Genomic DNA, 17,530 nt, shown 5'->3' with positions numbered 1-17,530 from the left:
GACTCTCATATTGTTGAATGGATTAGGCAGTGGCTGAGGGACAGGCGACATAGGGTTGTAGTCAATGGAGTATATTCAGACCATGGTCGTGTTACCAGTGGGGTACCTCAGGGATCTGTTCTGGGACCCATATTGTTTAATATCTTTATCAGCAAAATTTCAGAAGGCCTCGATGGTAAGGTGTGTCTTTTTGCTGATGAGACAAAGATTTGTAACAGGGTTGATCCTGGAGGGATACACCAAATGGACAAGGATTTAGGAAAACTAGAGGAATGGTCAAAAATCTGGCAACTAAAATTTAATGTTGATAAGTGCAAGATAATGGTAGGCAGACAATGTCATAGAGCAGCAGGAAATGCTAGCAGAATGCTTGGGTGTATAGGGAGAGGCATTACCAGTAGAAAGAGTGAAGTGCTTATGCCGCTCTACAGAGCACTAGTGAGACCTCATTTGGAGTCTTGTGCGCAGTATTGGAGACCATATCTCCAGAAGGATATTGATACTTTGGAGAGAGTTCAGAGAAGAGCTACTAAACTAGTATATGGATTCCAGGATAAAACTTACCAGGAAAGATTAAAGGACCTTAACATGTATAGTTTGGATGAAAGACGAGACAGAGGGGATATGATAGAAACTTTTAAATACATAAAGGGAATCAACAAGGTAAAAGAAAAGAGAATATTTAAAAGAAGAAAAACTGCTACAAGAGGACATAGTTTTAAATTAGAGGGGCAAAGGTTTAAAAGTAATATCAGGAAGTATTACTTTACTGAGAGAGTAGTGAATGCATGGAATAGCCTTCCTGCAGAAGTGGTAGCTGCAAATACAGTGAAGGAGTTTAAGCATGCATGGGATAGGCATAAGACCATCCTTCATATAAGATAGGGCCAGGGGCTATTCATAGTATTCAGTATATTGGGCAGACTAGATGGGCCAAATGGTTCTTATCTGCCGACACATTCTATGTTTCTACATACTGTAAATGGCCCATACAAAAATATGGTGGAAAGCTGTTGCATGTAAAATCTCCTCAAAAGATAAGGGGGCACTGCCTCCTTCTACAGAATAAAAAGTTCAGTCTCCAGAGGTTGTTCACGGCCGTGAGTGGTCCGTGGAACCGCGGCCTGGATTCCTGCTGAGAGCAGGAGCGCACGGCGTCATTGGTTTCTATGACGTCGTGCGCTCCCTGCTGCTGTCACAGTACAGTAGTACACTGGTATGATCTATACCAGTGTATTACTGTACTGTGGCGGCAGCATTGAGTGCACGGCGTCATAGCAACCAATGACGCCGTGCGCTCCTGCTCTCAGCAGGAATCCAGGCCGCGGTACCACGGACCGCTCACTGCGGTGAACAACGGCCGTATGCATTCGGACTAAGACACACTTTTTCTCCCCCGGAAAAATGCCCCTGCATCTTATGGGGCGAATGCTGACAGTTTTACATCGCTGGCTGCGATGTATGCGAGAGCGGGGAGGGACTGGGAGGAGGAGCTGGGGGCCGGCAATAGCGGTGGGGTGGTGCAGTCACTGTACTATAGCCCGCCGCTCCAGTGCTGCACTATTCAAATATAAAATGTCTTATTCAATTAAAAGTGATTACACATGCCCCCTCACTCCTATTATTACCATACATCCTAACAGATTCTGTAGAATTCAGGCAGGCAGGCCGGGCGGGCGGTAGCGTAACTCCCTGATGTCACATGCCTGCGCCGCCTACTTTATAAATAAAGCAGGCGGCGCAGGCAAGTGATGTCAGTGAGTTACGCGCCGGCCGGCCACACGGCCTGCCTGCCTGCATTGTACAGAAGCTGTTAGGATGTACGGTACTATTAGGAGTGGGGGGGCATGTGTAATCACTTTTAATTGAATAAGACATTTTATATTTGTATACTGGAACGGCGGGGGGGGGAATCTGTGGATAACAGTTTTATGGGTAACATCCGTGGATGGCACAGTTAAGGGGTGGGGGGGTCTGTGGATGGCACTGTTATGGGCTGGGGGGTTGTGGATGGCACTGTTATGGGGTGGGGGGGTCTGTGGATGGCACATATATAACAGTGCCACCCACAGATTCCCCCTCTAACAGTGCCAGCCACAGATTCCCCCTCTAACAGTGCCAGCCACAGATCCCCCTGTAACAGTGCAAGCCACAGATCCCCCCATAACAGTGTCCATCATCCACAGATCCCCCATAACAGTGTCCGTCATCCACAGATCCCCCCATAACAGTGTCTGTCATCCACAGATCCCCCATAACAGTGTCCGTCATCTACAGATCCCCCATAACAGTGTCCTTCACAGATCCCCAGTAATAGTGCCATCCACAGACCACCATTAGTTCCAAACCCACCAAAAGCACACCTTTTGTTTAAAAATATTTTTTTTCTTATTTTCCTCCTCAAAAACCTAGGTGCGTCTTATAGGCAGGTGCATCTTATAGGGCGAAAAATACGGTAGATGTATTCTTAGAACTAAGTAACAATAAGAATAGAGCCGCACAGTCTGGTTTGTGCAGTTTTCTGAAGTTTTGGAAGCCAAAATAAGAAGTGGATCATAGAAGGAGAGAAAGTATAAAGGACAAATACAACTTCTCTTTTGTTTTTATTACTCATTCCTGATTTTGGCTTCCAAAATTGCATCAGAAAACCTGATCATGTGGCTGTACCCTAATGCTTATGATAATCTGTAGAATTCTGGTTTCTCACTTTCCTTCCCTTAATTCACATCCTCTCCCATCCCAAGGTAGAACTTGATGGACCTATGTCTTTTTTTACCTGTACTATGTAAATAGTTCTAGCTTCAATTACCCTACAGTGTTTTTTGCACCACACCAGACGTAAACCAAGACAGATCGCTGGACATATGTGAAGGGGCCCTAACCTGGAACAGATGCAACAGAGATCATGTTTGAAGTAACAGAGAAACATTGGAAATTGCACATGGGTTTGTCTGGAGTACTAAACTGATAACCAGGAGAATGGACTAGAACTTGTATTTTATATGTGAACTATTTAGTAAACTATGGCAATAATACCATAAACTCTGTTTATAAAAATTTATGCCCAGGGATACCATTGTGACAATAAAACAGTAGTGGAAATCTCATTTTGCCATCTAACTGGTATACAGAGAGAGTGACTGTGCCCCTGCGCTCTCTCCTGCATACATACACATTGATCATTTACTGAGAGGAGTATTTGTTGTGTCTCATCTGTATATACAGAGAACCAAGACTGAGAGCAGACAACAAGCTCTCTCCCACATGCATATACTGTATACAGAGAAGCAGAGACCAAGTTTGCCTGCTACTGATGGGCCATGCCATCTACCCAAACAAGCAAAAGGCCCCATTCATTTGGGATTGAATGAGCCCTCTCATGCCTCAATATATAAAGAGATCAATAATAAGGATCAGAAATTAAGTTCTTGCTAGTCTGTACATATACAGAAGCTAGTGCTTAGGAGCAATCAAGCAAGATCCATGGAATCTGTATGTATACAGAGTTAGTGTGCTGTCTTCTTTTCAGAGAAAATGGCTTAAGAATTTATGTGTATACAATATATACAGAAAGTGTAGTAGACAAGAAAAAAAAAATAGCTATTTACCCCAGATTCCCCCCTCAGTAGCTTAGTTGACCAAAAAAGACCCATTTTAAAGTCCAACAGTCTTGTCATTCATAGCCATATACATTCACAACTTTGGACAGGACATCCGTTTTCAGTCATCAGGTGAACAAACAACATGGAGTTGATCTGGACTCCCTACACTCCCTGTACTCGAGCTTCCATCTCCCAAGTCTCGTGGTCCACATGGTAAAAGGCTTAGCTCTGAAGAAGCCACTGGGCTGGCATGATGCCTTATGGAAGCCCCATCTTCCTCTAGAGCGAGAAAAACTTCAGAAAGGCATGAGTTTTCCCGCACAAGCTCATCCTGACGTCTCTCAAGCTCAGAAAGTTTTTTCAGATACCCACCCAAGTCTTCACGTAACACTTTGGCTGCATGGTATCCAAAGAGCTGCCATTCACTAGCCAGCTTCTTGCTTTTCAATCTGTCATCATCCAAGAAGCAGCACAGGTCCTTCAACTCTCTGTTTTCCTCCTGAAGACGATGATTGACTTGTTTTAACTCTCGAATCTCTGTTAAGTGGCCTTGCAGCTGGCGGTTGACTTCCTTAATAAGACGACCTCTTTGGATAAGGGCTGCCATTTTTTCTGCTTCCTCCTCTCTCAGTTTCCGTACAAGTTCCTCTTTGCTATGGGATAGCATTTCTTCATCTGTCACCTTAGAAAGGTCCCGTGCCAGTAGACCACATTCCTCATTCATCCTGTATATCCTTTCTTGTAGCCACAATAAGTAAAATATTATTATTATTTTATTTTACTTAAATCACGTCAGAAATACTGTGACAAAAAAGAGCAAGAAAAATGTGGGACTATGGAATACAAAATACTTTTAGGACTACTGAAGAAGAGCCTGTAGGCCCTTTCGACTGTCTGACAGGATGATAAACAGAAATGTTGATTACACCCCTTCACCGACCCAGGATTGTCCTGGCTTGATTTTATCTTGCCAGTAGACTGCTGTTAACTGTTCCTTTTTTCCACATTCCTCATTTTACTGAACAGATGGGAAAAGGTTGAACATGCCTAAGCAAAAGAATAAAATACATTAATTAAACGAAATTCTGAATTGTATGTTCTCTGAATTACAACAATTACAATATATCTAGAATTTACTAAACACAATATCATGGGGATGGCAGCTACTGTATGCAGAAGTGCTTTGTTCTTCTTTGTATACACATATGCATACTCCAGCTTCTATGAATCCACTGTGGATACTTACCTCTACATATATAGTATGATCAGAAAAGCAGCAGCATTGGCATGCAGGTTTACACTGACACAGTTACAGTTCCCAACATCTAAGCTCAGGGACCACATTTTCATTACAAAGATATTGCATTTTTATCACTGGGTTACCATACACAGGCAACCCCTGACAAAAACATAATTCATGCAGGTAAGTATGGTGGTCCTGTAGCTTTTATGTCTAAATTAGGACTAGCATTTATCTCCACAGATAATGCTTCAAAACTCTCAAACTTATATCTAATCTCAGCCTCTCTTTGTTTACTGATAGTTATACGAAAGTACTTCTAGCCATGGTTGCAGGCATTCTCCTGCCTACTATATATGCCAGCTGGTGGTTAAACTGAACAGAGTTTAACCACCACCTAGCAATCGTACTGTACCAGTGAAGGACCCAAAACTGCTGCGGCTGGAAATGCCTTAGTATAACCACTGCTAACGACAGGATTGTTGTCTTCTTTAAAGTTTAACATCATTTACAATTTTAGATCAGGCATGGATCAGGCTATTTTAATATAATCTACAATGTATATACTTTTCCTGTATTTACTTCTTTGCATCCTTATACCGTTCTTGAACCACTGCCCCAAAACCTTCCACTGTAGATGCTGAATTTCAGTTTCTTGCTCTGGGGAACATCCTTTCTGCAGTCTCTGCATTCCTGTCGAATCCCCAAATACTATGGTGTAGATTAAGCCTAACGGGTTTAAAAGAAAACTGGCTTAGTTGCCAAAAGCAACCAATCAGATTTCATATTAACTTTTTTCAGAGTTCCTTTGGATTGCTATGGGTAACTAAGTCAGTTTTCCTTTTTACCACTTTTGATAAATCTTCACCTATGTCTGCTATGGAAATCCCCATTGATCTAAGACAGGGATGCTCAACCTGCAACCCTCCAGCTGTTGTAAAACTACAACTCCCACAATGCCCTTCTGTTGGATGATAGGCTGTAGGCTGTCAGGGAATGATGGGAGTTGTAGTTTTGCAACAGCTGGAGGGCCGCAGGTTGAGCATGCCTGATCTAAGACAAAGCATTGGGCATCAGATGGGAGCATGGACGCTGCAGAAAGGATGTCTCCCGAGCATAGAGCTGTATTCAGCATCTACTGCACTGAATATGGATTTCACATGACAACGAACATCTGCTGTAAGGACAGTTGCAGGGGTTCAATAGCCATGTAAGAATGAAAAGAAACAAATTTGGATAAAAATACAGTACATTATGTATTTGGTACAGGATTTATGCAGGGTGCAACCACCTGAAACCCATCTCGTAAAAAAATAGGGAGTAGTTAGCTCACTAGACATTAAATACCCAGAGAGTTGTAAAACTATTTGACAAAATGCTGGGTTCTCATTTTTTGTATAGTAAAACTTAACCTTTAATATAATTACTGTGGTGATGTGAACAGGGAAGGGTATGGTAAAGTCCAGGAAGAGGGGTATATCTCACCCAGATTCCTCAACTGGGTGAGGTAAGTAAGATCCAGAATGGCACTGGCTTCAGCAAGCACAGTTGCAGGAGCTATTTTTCTTTATTTTTTGTATGGGCTGGATTTTATTTGGATTGGTAGGTAGGTTTGGTAGTGGGACCTTTTTAATCCACCCCATTCCAGGGAAGATTTTCCCCTAGCATCAGGGATCCCCACATGAGAGAAAGATTTGCAACAGAGACCTGCAGAGGCTTTGAGTGGTCACAGTCAGGAGGACTGAGGGGCCACGAGGCTATGTGAAGCCTGATCTCTTCCCGGTGTGGATGGTTGATTGATGAGCTGACCGACTAAGGGCTTGGAGACCCAGACCCTAAGATGTGTTCTTTAGGGATATGATGTTTGTATTAGCAAGTGCCTAGACAGGCAGGTGTTTATTTTGTATTGTTTATGTTTGGGCTGGTGAAAACAAACCATCATTTGGACTTTAATCCTGGTGTCCAGGAAGAAATCTGTGATTGCTACCCCCTGAAAGAAGGCGATCCCTTACATTTCTTAAGATAAAATGTGTTTGTAGAAAAAGGTAAGTAAATCACAAAGTCTGGCTGGGTATAACTGGTATTGAGAATTGGCTGGGTCTTGGAGGGAAACACCACACCGAACATCGGAGGGAATAAGGCCTAGAAACTAGGAAAAAGAGATGGACACCCCCTAGTAAAAACCCTAGTCACAGTCCTGACTAACTACCAATATGAACAGACCCCAGAGGTAGGTAACTTCATACACAGGAATACCTAGTGTCCTAACTCACCCTATAGGACCCTGGTACTAATGTCAGGGTTGAGACAATCTGTTCCTCCAAAAGGAAGGACGGACAGGAGTCTCCCTCAGGCCTTAATACAAATGACAGGGAAATGCAACACACAAAATAACCCAAACAAAATACAAAAGGGAAAGAAAACACTTAACTTCAAGTGGCTATGGCAGCACCAGGAACTCAGCCGAGATCCACACACCAGCAATCCACAACTCAAACAGAAGCTATAAACCACATAGAATAGTGGGAGAAACAACAATAAATAGAGAAGGTTAAATGACCAGAACAGCCGCACCTGGGGAGAGAAGGTGTGGCATGCACCAGAAACAGACGTCATTTGATCCAATCGGAAAACATGTCAGACCAAACCACGTGTTGCCAGTCTCACCAATCTCCTACCACCTGTCGCGGGAACGTATGTGACACTGGGTCGTTCAAATGGGCAGGTTATCCCTACACTCAATAGCCTGCATCAGCTGTCCCTATTAAATACTAGTCTTGTATTAGGGGATTACTAGCATGGCTGTAGTTGGAGCACCTGCTCTGACAACAGCGACCCCCAGCTGACCAGAACCTCGGGCATAGACTGATACGTCTTGTAGGAAAGCGCAAGGGGCCATCATTGACGGAAGATATGTGTCACCGAGGTTCCTGGCCTCGGTGAGGTAAGAGTCGGTAATTTTAAGTGTCAGTGGCAGCTAGTGCTGACTGACACCATTGGTTATATAGTGTGGCTGTAAAGCAGATCCGGGGCGGCTCTTACTGGGAGCAGCAAAAGTGCAGGGTGGGTGGCTGTTCCCCACGTTCCAGGCCGGGTTTTGGTTAGGGATATAAAACCCAGCCAGCAGTCTCAGCTGGTGTGGATTATCCTCCATCTGACAGTGGAGCTTTGCCAATCTCTGTGTCGGAGCCTGAGAGTTTGGGCCGGGATTAAGACCTGCTATCGTGTTTGGATGAAAGCATGTGGACTTCTGTTTCACCAAAGGACTTATGGGTTGCTGCCTGGTGTGAACAAACACCAGACTCAAGGTGACTGTTATTTCCTTGAAACTGACTTTTTGTTGTCACTTTACTCATGTGTGAATAAAACACTGAACTGTTTAAGTTAAAGACGTTGTCGTTGCCTCTATACTGTGTCCGCAAGCCTGTCTACCAGAGCAAATCCCCACAATTGGTGTTGGATGTGGGCACTTGTGCCTCCTTCCTGCAAGGGTGATGCCCCTCTGGGCACCTTACTGGCTCATTTGCATACCAAATAAACTGGATTTTCAAAAGATAAAAAACAACTATTGCTGAAACAAAGGCACATCTAGTAATAAGGTACTAAGTGATATTAGGCCATGGCTTTACTTCAATAGCGATTCTCCTGGTGACAGATTTCCTTTAAGTTAAAGACGTTGTCGTTGCCTCTATACTGCGTCCACAAGCCTGTCTACCAGAGCAAATCCCCACAGTCCCAACTGATACGTTAGCAACTAGTAGGGACGTATCGGTCTAGGCCCGAGGTTCTGGTCGGCTGGGGGTGGCTCCTGTCAGAGCAGGTGCTCCAACTACAGCCATGCTAGTAATCCCCTGATAGAAGACTAGTATTAAATAGGAACAGTTGATGCAGGCTATTAAGTGTAGGGATTACCCACCCATTTGAATGACCCAGCCAATTCTCAATACCGGTTATACCCAGCCAGACTTTGTGATTTACTTACATTTTTCTACACATTTTATCTTAAGTAATTTTATTAAAGGTTAAGTTTTACTATACAAAAATAAGGAGAACCCAACATTTTGTCAAACACCTGAAACCCAACTTCACTTTTTGCATATCTGCAGCCATAAATATCAGTGTGAATATCATGTGTGACCAGTTCAACCTTTCGTTCTGTAGTAAATAAAAGTTAAAGAAAATGAAAGGCACTGTACCTAAGGCACAATTTTCCAATGCAAGTTTGATTGATCATAGTAGTATATGTATTGTAAATGAAAATGCCAAGTTCTTGTATGTATGTCCACATTTTATAAACAATATCTTACTGTTGTTTGCTACCTGCAAACAGCAGAATTACCCCTAAAAGAGACCTGAGAAAACAACATTTATGGGTGAAATCTTTAAGCTTTATGTAACAATCGGCCATAAGTGACACAGAAGTGGTAACAATATTACAGGTCAAGCAATGACACTGTTGCAAACGCCAAATGTGTCCATAGCCTATAATAGGGCCATGAGTTACTTGAACAATCGGTGCAACATGCATGGCTGTGTTGTTCTCGCGATATGGCAAGTCACTTCTCAGACATGCCAGTGTACCCTGACAGTGTTTAATTTGGTTTTAATAAAGCTATGATTAAATATGAAATATCTACAAGTAGATCAACAGTGTACCTAGGGTGTCTTTGCCCATCATGCACAGCCATACCTCCGAACCTTTAAAAAAAAAAGACCATGGAAGGATAATATTAATGGTGTGCGTGTCATGTTGCTGAAGTTTTTCTTTTTACACTAAGCCACGTCTCTGACTCTACCCAATTCCTATCCACTTCCAATCCTGCCCAGTCCCCTTCGTGCCCACACAGTAGCTATGCAACCTTGGTGCCTTCTTCATAAAAGAATGCTTCCTTAGTGCCCCCCACACAGTAGTAATACTCCCTTAGCGCCCCTTCACAGCAGAATGCTGCCTTAATGCTCCCTTAACAGTAATGATGCTCCCTTAGTGAAACCTTATGTCCCCTTAGTGCCTCCACACAGTAAGAATGACCTGTGAGTGCCCCCACTCAGTAGTTATCTTCCCTTAGTGCCCCATTTACAATAGAATTCTCCCTTTGCCCTCCCTCACAGAATGTTCTTCTAGTGCTCTCTTCACAGTAGTTATGTTTCCTTAGTGCCCCCACACAATTGTGTATCCTCCTTAGTGCCCCCTCACAATAGTTCTGCCCCCTTAGGTCCCCTTCACGTATGTCCTGTGATCCAGGTGAAAATAAAAAAAGCTGAAGGGGAAATTAAGCTAGAAATAATCCCATGTTTTTTTATTCATAAATCCAGCACATCAGCTGTAATTCCGGATGCCAAATTGTGTCGGACAGAAAAACACTGCATGCTTAGAATTTCTCTCCAGTGTTTTCAGTGCATAGATGCTGGATTGGTGCATGGAAATGCTGCACACATACAGTACAGACCAAAAGTTTGGACACACCTTCTCATTCAAAGAGCTTTCTTTATTTTCATGACTATGAAAATTGTAGCTTCACACTGAAGGCATCAAAACTATGAATTAACACATGTGGGATTATATACATAACAAAAAAAGTGTGAAACAACTGAAAATATGTCATATTCTAGGTTCTTCAAAGTAGCCACCTTTTGCTTTGATTACTGCTTTGCACACTCTTGGCATTCTCTTGATGAGCTTCAAAAGGTAGTCACCTGAAATGGTTTTCACTTCACAGGTGTGCCCTGTCAGGTTTAATAAGTGGGATTTTTGCCTTATAAATGGGGTTGGGACCATCAGTTGCGTTGTGGAAAAGTCAGGTGGATACACAGCTGATAGTCCTACTGAATAGACTGTTAGAATTTGTATTATGGCAAGAAAAAAGCAGCTAAGTAAAGAAAAACGAGTGGCCATCATTACTTTAAGAAATGAAGGTTAGTCAGTCCGAAAAATTGGGAAAACTTTGAAAGTGTCCCCAAGTGCAGTCACAAAAACCATCAAGCGCTACAAAGAAACTGGCTCACATGCGGACCGCCCCAGGAAAGGAAGACCAAGAGTCACCTCTGCTGTGGAGGATAAGTTCATCCGAGTCACCAGCCTTAGAAATCGCAGGTTAACAGCATCTCAGATTAGAGACCAGGTCAATGCCACACAGAGTTCTAGCAGCAGACACATCTCAAGAACAACGGTTAAGAGGAGACTGTGTGAATCAGGCCTTCATGGTATAATATCTATTAGGAAACCACTGCTAAGGGCAGGCAACAAGCAGAAGAGACTTGTTTGGGCTGAAGAACACAAGGAATGGACATTAGACCAGTGGAAAGCTGTGCTTCGGTCTGATGAGTCCAAATTTGAGATCTTTGGTTCCAAAGACCGTGTCTTTGTGCAACGCAGAAAAGGTGAACGGATGGACTCCACATTCCTGGTTCCCACCGTGAGGCATGGAGGAGGAGGTGTGATGGTGTGGGGGTGCTTTGCTGGTGACACTGTTGGGGATTTATTCAAAATTGAAGGCATACTGAACCAGCATGGTTACCACAGCATCTTGCAGCGGCATGCTATTCCATCCGGTTTGTGTTTAGTTGGACCATCATTTATTTTTTAACAGGACAATGACCCCAAACACATCTCCAGGCTGTGTAAGGGCTATTTGACCTTGAAGGAGAGTGATGGGGTGCTGCGCCAGATGACCTGGCCTCCACAGTCACCGGACCTGAACCCAATCGAGATGGTTTGGGGTGAGCTGGACCGCAGAGTGAAGGCCAAAGGGCCAACAAGTGCTAAACATCTCTGGGAACTCCTTTAAGACAGTTGGAAGACCATTTCAGGTGACTACCTCTTGAAGCTCATCAAGAGAATGCCAAGAGTGTGCAAAGCAGTAATCAAAGCAAAAGGTGGCTACTTTGAAGAACCTAGAATATGACATATTTTCAGTTGTTTCACACTTTTTTGTTATGTATATAATTCCACATGTGTTAATTCATAGTTTTGATGCCTTCAGTGTAAATCTACAATTTTAATAGTCATGAAAATAAAGAAAACTCTTTGAATGAGAAGGTGTGTCCAAACTTTTGGTCTGTACTGTATATCAGTTGTGTCCCGCTCCCAGCATAAAAAAGCTGGCCAGAAACAACTGATATATGTGAAGCAGGCCTTAGTGGCACCTTACAATAATGGTCCATGTAGTTTTAATAAAATAAAAAGTAATACTCACCTATGTGTATAACACTGTATCAGAGTTGGTTTATAAGAATATAAGATAATTAAAAGGGGCATAGATGCCCGTGATGAGAACATAGTCCTACCACTTTACAAGTTAGACCACACATGGAGTATTGTGTACAGTTCTGGGCTCCTGTGAAACAAGACATTAGCTAGAGAGGGTTCAGAGGAGGGAAACTAAAGTAATAACTAGAATAAGTGGACAGTACCCAGGAAGAGTAGGGTTATTCACGTTAGAAAAAAGACGACTTAGGGGAGAGCTAATAACTATGTATACATATATCAGGGGTCAGTACAGAGATCTATCCCATCATCTATTTATCCCCAGGACTGTGACGAGGGGAAATCCTCTGCGTCTGGAGGAAAGAAGGTTTGTACACAAACATAGAAGAGGATTCTTTACGGTAAGAGCAGTGAGACTATGGAACTCTCTGCCTGAGGATACTGGTGATTATAAACTCATTAACCACTTAAGGACCACAGGTTTATACCCCCTAGTGACCAGGCCCTTTTTTACAAATCGGCACTCCACAACTTTAACTTTAACGGTTTATTGCTCGGTCATGCAACTTGGCTACCAAATTAATTTTACCTCCTTTTCTTCTCACAAATACAGCTTTCTTTTGGTGGTATTTGATTGCTGCTGAGATTTTTCGTGTTTCTGATATTAATCAAAATAGACCGCAATTTTCTCAATTTTCTGGTAAAATTGTTCAAATATAATTACATTTCTATACAAGTTTGTGTCAGAATTTATTGTGCTACATGTCTTTGGTAAAAAAAAAAATCCAATAAGTGTATATTTATTGGTTTGCGCAAAAGTTATAGCGTTTACAAACTATGATACAAAAATGTGAATTTCCGCATTTTTAAGCAGCTCTGACTTTCTGAGCACCTGTCATGTTTCTTGAGGTGCTGGAATGCCAGGATAGTATAAATACCCCCCAAATGACCCCATTTTAGAAAGAAGTGCCCGGAGGGGCATGGTGAGTTTATGTATGAATTAATTTTTTTTCACAAGTTAGCGGAAAATGACACTTTCTGAGGAAAAAAAAATAATAATAAAGTTTCCATTTCTGCTAACTTCTGGCAAAAAAAAAAAAAAAATCTCCCACGGACTCACTATGCCCCTCAGCATATGCTGTGAAGATACGAGATGTGCAGCACCTGAAACTACGGATACTGGAAGCCTGTGCTAGCATTTCTCCTGCGGTGTTGCTATCAGTGTGTGAAGAGTGGGAGAAGAGGTTTGCATTGACAATCCAACACAATGGGCAGCACATTGAACACATTTTATAAGTGGTCAGAAACTTGTAAATAACTCATGAAAGAATAAAGTTACGTTAAAACCAAGCACACCATTGTTTTTCTTGTGAAATTCCCAATAAGTTTGATGTGTCACATGACCCTCTTCCTATTGAAAAAACAGTTGGATTCAAAATGGCCGACTTCAAAATGGCCGCCATGGTCACCACCCATCTTGAAAAGTTTCCCCCCTCACATATACTGATTTGCCACAAACAGGAAGTTAATATCACCAACCATTCCCATTTTATTAAGGTGTATCCATATAAATGGCCCACCCTGTAGATCTGATTGCGATCAGTCTTGATCACTTACAGATACTATATAGTACTAGTGCTAGTGCTGATTAGCGACAGCGATGATGCTATTCAGTGACTGTGGTGCGGTGGGCTGGACGCTAACTACCTAACAAGTAGCTAACTAACTGGCGGTGATAAGGGACCTTTAGGCCCCATTCACACATCCGCAATTCTGTTCCGCATTTTGCAGAACGGAATTGCGGACCCATTAATTTCTATGGGGACAGACTTTGTCCCGCTCGGATCCGGAATTGCGGATCTGCACTTCCGGGTCCGCACTTCCGTTCCTCAAAAATATAGAACATGTCCTATTCTTGTCCGCAATTGCGGACAAGAAAAGGCATTTTGTATATAGTTCTGGCAATGTGCGGATCCGCAAAATGCGGAAAGCACATTGCCGGTGTCCGTGTTTTGCGGATCCGCGGATCCGTGGATTCGCAAAACACATACGGACGTCTGAATGGAGCCTTACAAGGGGGTGATCAATGACAGGGGGTGATCAGGGAGTCTATATGGGGTGATCAGGGGTTAATAAGGGGTTAATAAGTGACGGGGGGTGTAGTGTAGTGTTGTGCTTGGTGCTACTTATAGAGCTGCCTGTGTCCTCTGGTGGTGGATCCAAGCAAAAGGGACCACCAGAGGACCAGGTAGCAGGTATATCAGACGCTGTTAACAAAACAGCGTCTAATATACCTTTCTGATGCGATTTTTTAAAAATCTACAGCCTGCCAGCGAATGATCAGCGCTGGCAGGCTGTAGTTTAACTTCAGAGCTGCGCGTCGTTCACGCAAAATCTCGGGTCTCATGAGATGACGCCAATAGGCTGAGACCTGAGAGCGTTAGTGTGGCGGGAAGTGGTTAAAAGAGTTAAAGAGGGGCCTGGATGTATTTCAGGAGTGTAATAATATTACAGGTCATAGTACTAGAATTCTGGAGAACGGTTGATCCAGGGAGTTATTCTGATTGCCTCACTCGGGAATGACTTTTTTCCCCTAAAATGAGGAAAATGGTCTTCTACTTCATGAGGTTATTTTGCCTTCCTCTGGATCAACTTTGCAGGATAACAGGATAGACATCTTTTTTCAGCTTCACAAACTATGGGGGTCATTTACTAATCTGAAATACTGCCAAATTAGGCGGAACTGTTGCACCGCTATCTGCGACTTTCCCCCACTCACGTCAAGTCTAAAATTGTGGGCGGGAACAGACCGGCAAGCCCATCTCATTCATCATTTTCTACGCCTGTTTTAGGAGTAGAAAATTGTCTAAATGTAAGATGAGCTGTCTTACATTTAGAAATGGTCCTGGATGCGCCAAAATTATGGAGAGGCCTGCACCTCTTTGCAATTTTGGCGGTTCCACCGCCAGGTATGGGCCCCCATGTTACTACCCATTCCTCCAATGAACAGAGCACATAATTGCTCAGCTTGTGCCCTCTCCTCGATGACATCACTGCATCATGCCTGCCTGCTGGAGAGTGCACAGGCCAGGGAACAAAGGGCACCCTGCATCCTCAAATGCTGTTGAAATCAGGACTTGCTGTAGCCCTCCTGGGACAATGGGACAGCAAATTAATTCCGGGCCTGTCCTGTGGAATCCAGGACGTTTAGGAGGTATGTGCATAGCATTAGTAAAATGCTGTTTTATTACAACACAGAATTGTTGAATTAAAGAAAACATACAAATATACATAGTTCAGCTGGACAGAACCAATCAGTGCACATAGAAAGTTTCTACTGCATCCACTGAAAAAGTCAAATTGGCCCAAAAGTGTTTTAACTGGGCTCCATCAATAATGTGCATGTCATCAACTTTATGCTGACGTCACTGGGGGCAGCATAAAAATAGTGACAGAAATGCTGATGTCAGCGCTGTGTCACTCATGAGCTAAAAGTAAGTGGTTGCTGAGAAGCAGCATCATAATCATTGCAGCCCAGGCCGGGAAAAGAGTCACATCTACCTGAGAAGAGTCCTGGTTATTCCTAATCTCCTGCTCTCTCGCCCATCTGCTGATGGTTGGCAGTTCTCTCCTAGAGAAAAAGGGAGAAAACTAGGTAGAAGACTGTCAGTCATCAGCAGGTGGGCAGGAGAGCAGGAATTCATAAATAACCAGGACTCTTCTCAGGTGGCCAGGACTCTTTTCCAGGCCCAGTCTGCAATGATTGTGATGTTGGTTCTCGGCAACCACTTACTTTTAACTTATAAATGACAGACCACTGTAATCAACTCACATGTCTCTACTTTTTGATGCCTTTAGTATGGGCAGCATAAAGATGACAGGTTCCCTTTAACTCATTTTGCAATGTCCAATGGTAGATTCCTGATGTTAAATTGAAATGGGACTCTATGCCACAAAGGTTAGTAGTTCTAAGACTGCCTCCTCATAAACTCTATATCTTATGCTGAATAGTATTTTAGGCTTCCCCTCACGGTATAAACATTTCACTTACTGCATAAAGGACAATGCAGATAGAGGTGAGGTTATATAGACAAAGAATGCGATAGATAAAGTTTCAGGTCTAGGTAACGCACACCAAGGGCAGTATGATGATCCTGGCTATGAAGTTGAGTACACCTGGAAGAGTGCACAGTATCTACTGTTTTCAGGTACTGTATGAAAGAATTAATAAAATAAGGAGACAAAAATCCATGTTAAAGTCAAGGATATAAATATGACTGAATGACAGAAGCAGTAACATGTGATAGAATAGACAGATTATACCGTAGAAAGCAGGCAGATTGCTGACATGGATACACAGGCGCATATATAGAGTATTATACTGTGGGATGTGGTTTGTGAGGCTGAATAACAGGGAGAGGGAGGAAGAGATATGATACATTACAAGGATATGAAAAAGCAAAAGGGAAATCTGAAATGTTCGGATTAAGCAATACCAAAACGACCTGAGAAGGGCTCATCATGTAGACAACAAGCAATGGAGCAAATGGCAAGTGAAGCATTCAGATAAAATGGAAGATGCTGGGTTAAATAAAGAGAGGAATTCTACACATATATGCCAAAGCAGCATGCCGATCATAGCCCCAAAGAATTGCTAAAAATCTGGCAATGGCATGAATCAGACTGTGTGCAGAGGATATATGTACAGGCGCAAGGTGGGGGAAATGGAGAAATCCAAAGAGAAAGACAGATGCAGATATAGGAGGAGAAGGAGGAGGGAGGATCAGAGATGAGGAGGAAAAGCAGAGGGAAGCAGAAGGACACACACCTAGAAAAGGAAAATTTATAGAAATAATGGCCTTATAGCAAAACAGAAAACGCTTAGGAAAAGATGAGCAATAAAAAAAAAGACAGGACTAACCTGCTCCTGTAGCTGATGGGGAGAGAGTGGGAGAGAGAGCTGGGGGAGGGGGAGATAAAGGGAGGTGTGCTACGTCACAGGCACTAGGAGCTCAGGAAATCCTGTGTACAAGACCAATTTAACACACACCACACATATACATGTGAACGAGAAAAGCAAAAATGACACACAAAATGCCTCTGTAAAATATAGGATCAGTAAGTGTTCCAAATAATAAAGGGACAACATTAATCTGTTCAAATTCATTATACAGTGTGAAAAGGAATTAAATAACAATTTAATGGAGGGGAAGGTGCCATCTGGTTCTTTAGTATGGTATAATTATTGTATGCAAGGTCTGTACTACAAAATTGTACTAACTCAGCAAACATTATCATTATCCTAAACATACACAGCTTGATCACAGAGTTTCCCATTTAGATTCTGGACATCAGTGCTTTCAGCGTTTTTGGGAAGCCAGTAACTCAGAATACCCTACTGGAGTACCAGGGACCCTTATCCAGCAACTCAGAATACCCTACTGAAGTACCAGGGACCCTTATCCAGCAACTCAGAATACCCTA

At 42.8% G+C, this 17,530-nt stretch overlaps 1 protein-coding gene across 3 annotated transcripts; it reads right to left on the bottom strand.

Moving 5' to 3' along the window:
* Positions 1-2,344: 2,344 nt before the first annotated feature.
* On the bottom strand, positions 2,345-17,079 carry CCDC85B (coiled-coil domain containing 85B). 3 transcript variants are annotated; one of them, XM_044270157.1, is made up of 2 exons: positions 16,968-17,079; positions 2,345-4,649 (listed from the first exon to the last, which is right to left on the bottom strand). In XM_044270157.1, the coding sequence occupies exon 2, from the start codon at positions 4,324-4,326 to the stop codon at positions 3,721-3,723; it is 606 nt and encodes a 201-aa protein (XP_044126092.1). In that variant the 5' UTR covers positions 4,327-4,649; positions 16,968-17,079; the 3' UTR covers positions 2,345-3,720. The 3 variants fall into 3 exon arrangements, with proteins under 3 accessions (XP_044126092.1, XP_044126094.1, XP_044126093.1); XM_044270159.1 differs by lacking the exon at positions 16,968-17,079 and adding an exon at positions 16,098-16,275; XM_044270158.1 differs by lacking the exon at positions 16,968-17,079 and adding an exon at positions 9,499-9,816.
* Between the last annotated feature and the right edge of the window lie 451 nt (positions 17,080-17,530).

Source organism: Bufo gargarizans, chromosome 10 (genome assembly GCF_014858855.1).
Source record: "Bufo gargarizans isolate SCDJY-AF-19 chromosome 10, ASM1485885v1, whole genome shotgun sequence".
Lineage (NCBI taxonomy): Eukaryota > Metazoa > Chordata > Amphibia > Anura > Bufonidae > Bufo > Bufo gargarizans.
The sequence above is the reverse complement of the archived record's forward strand: the minus strand, read 5'-3'. Positions and strand labels throughout refer to the sequence as shown.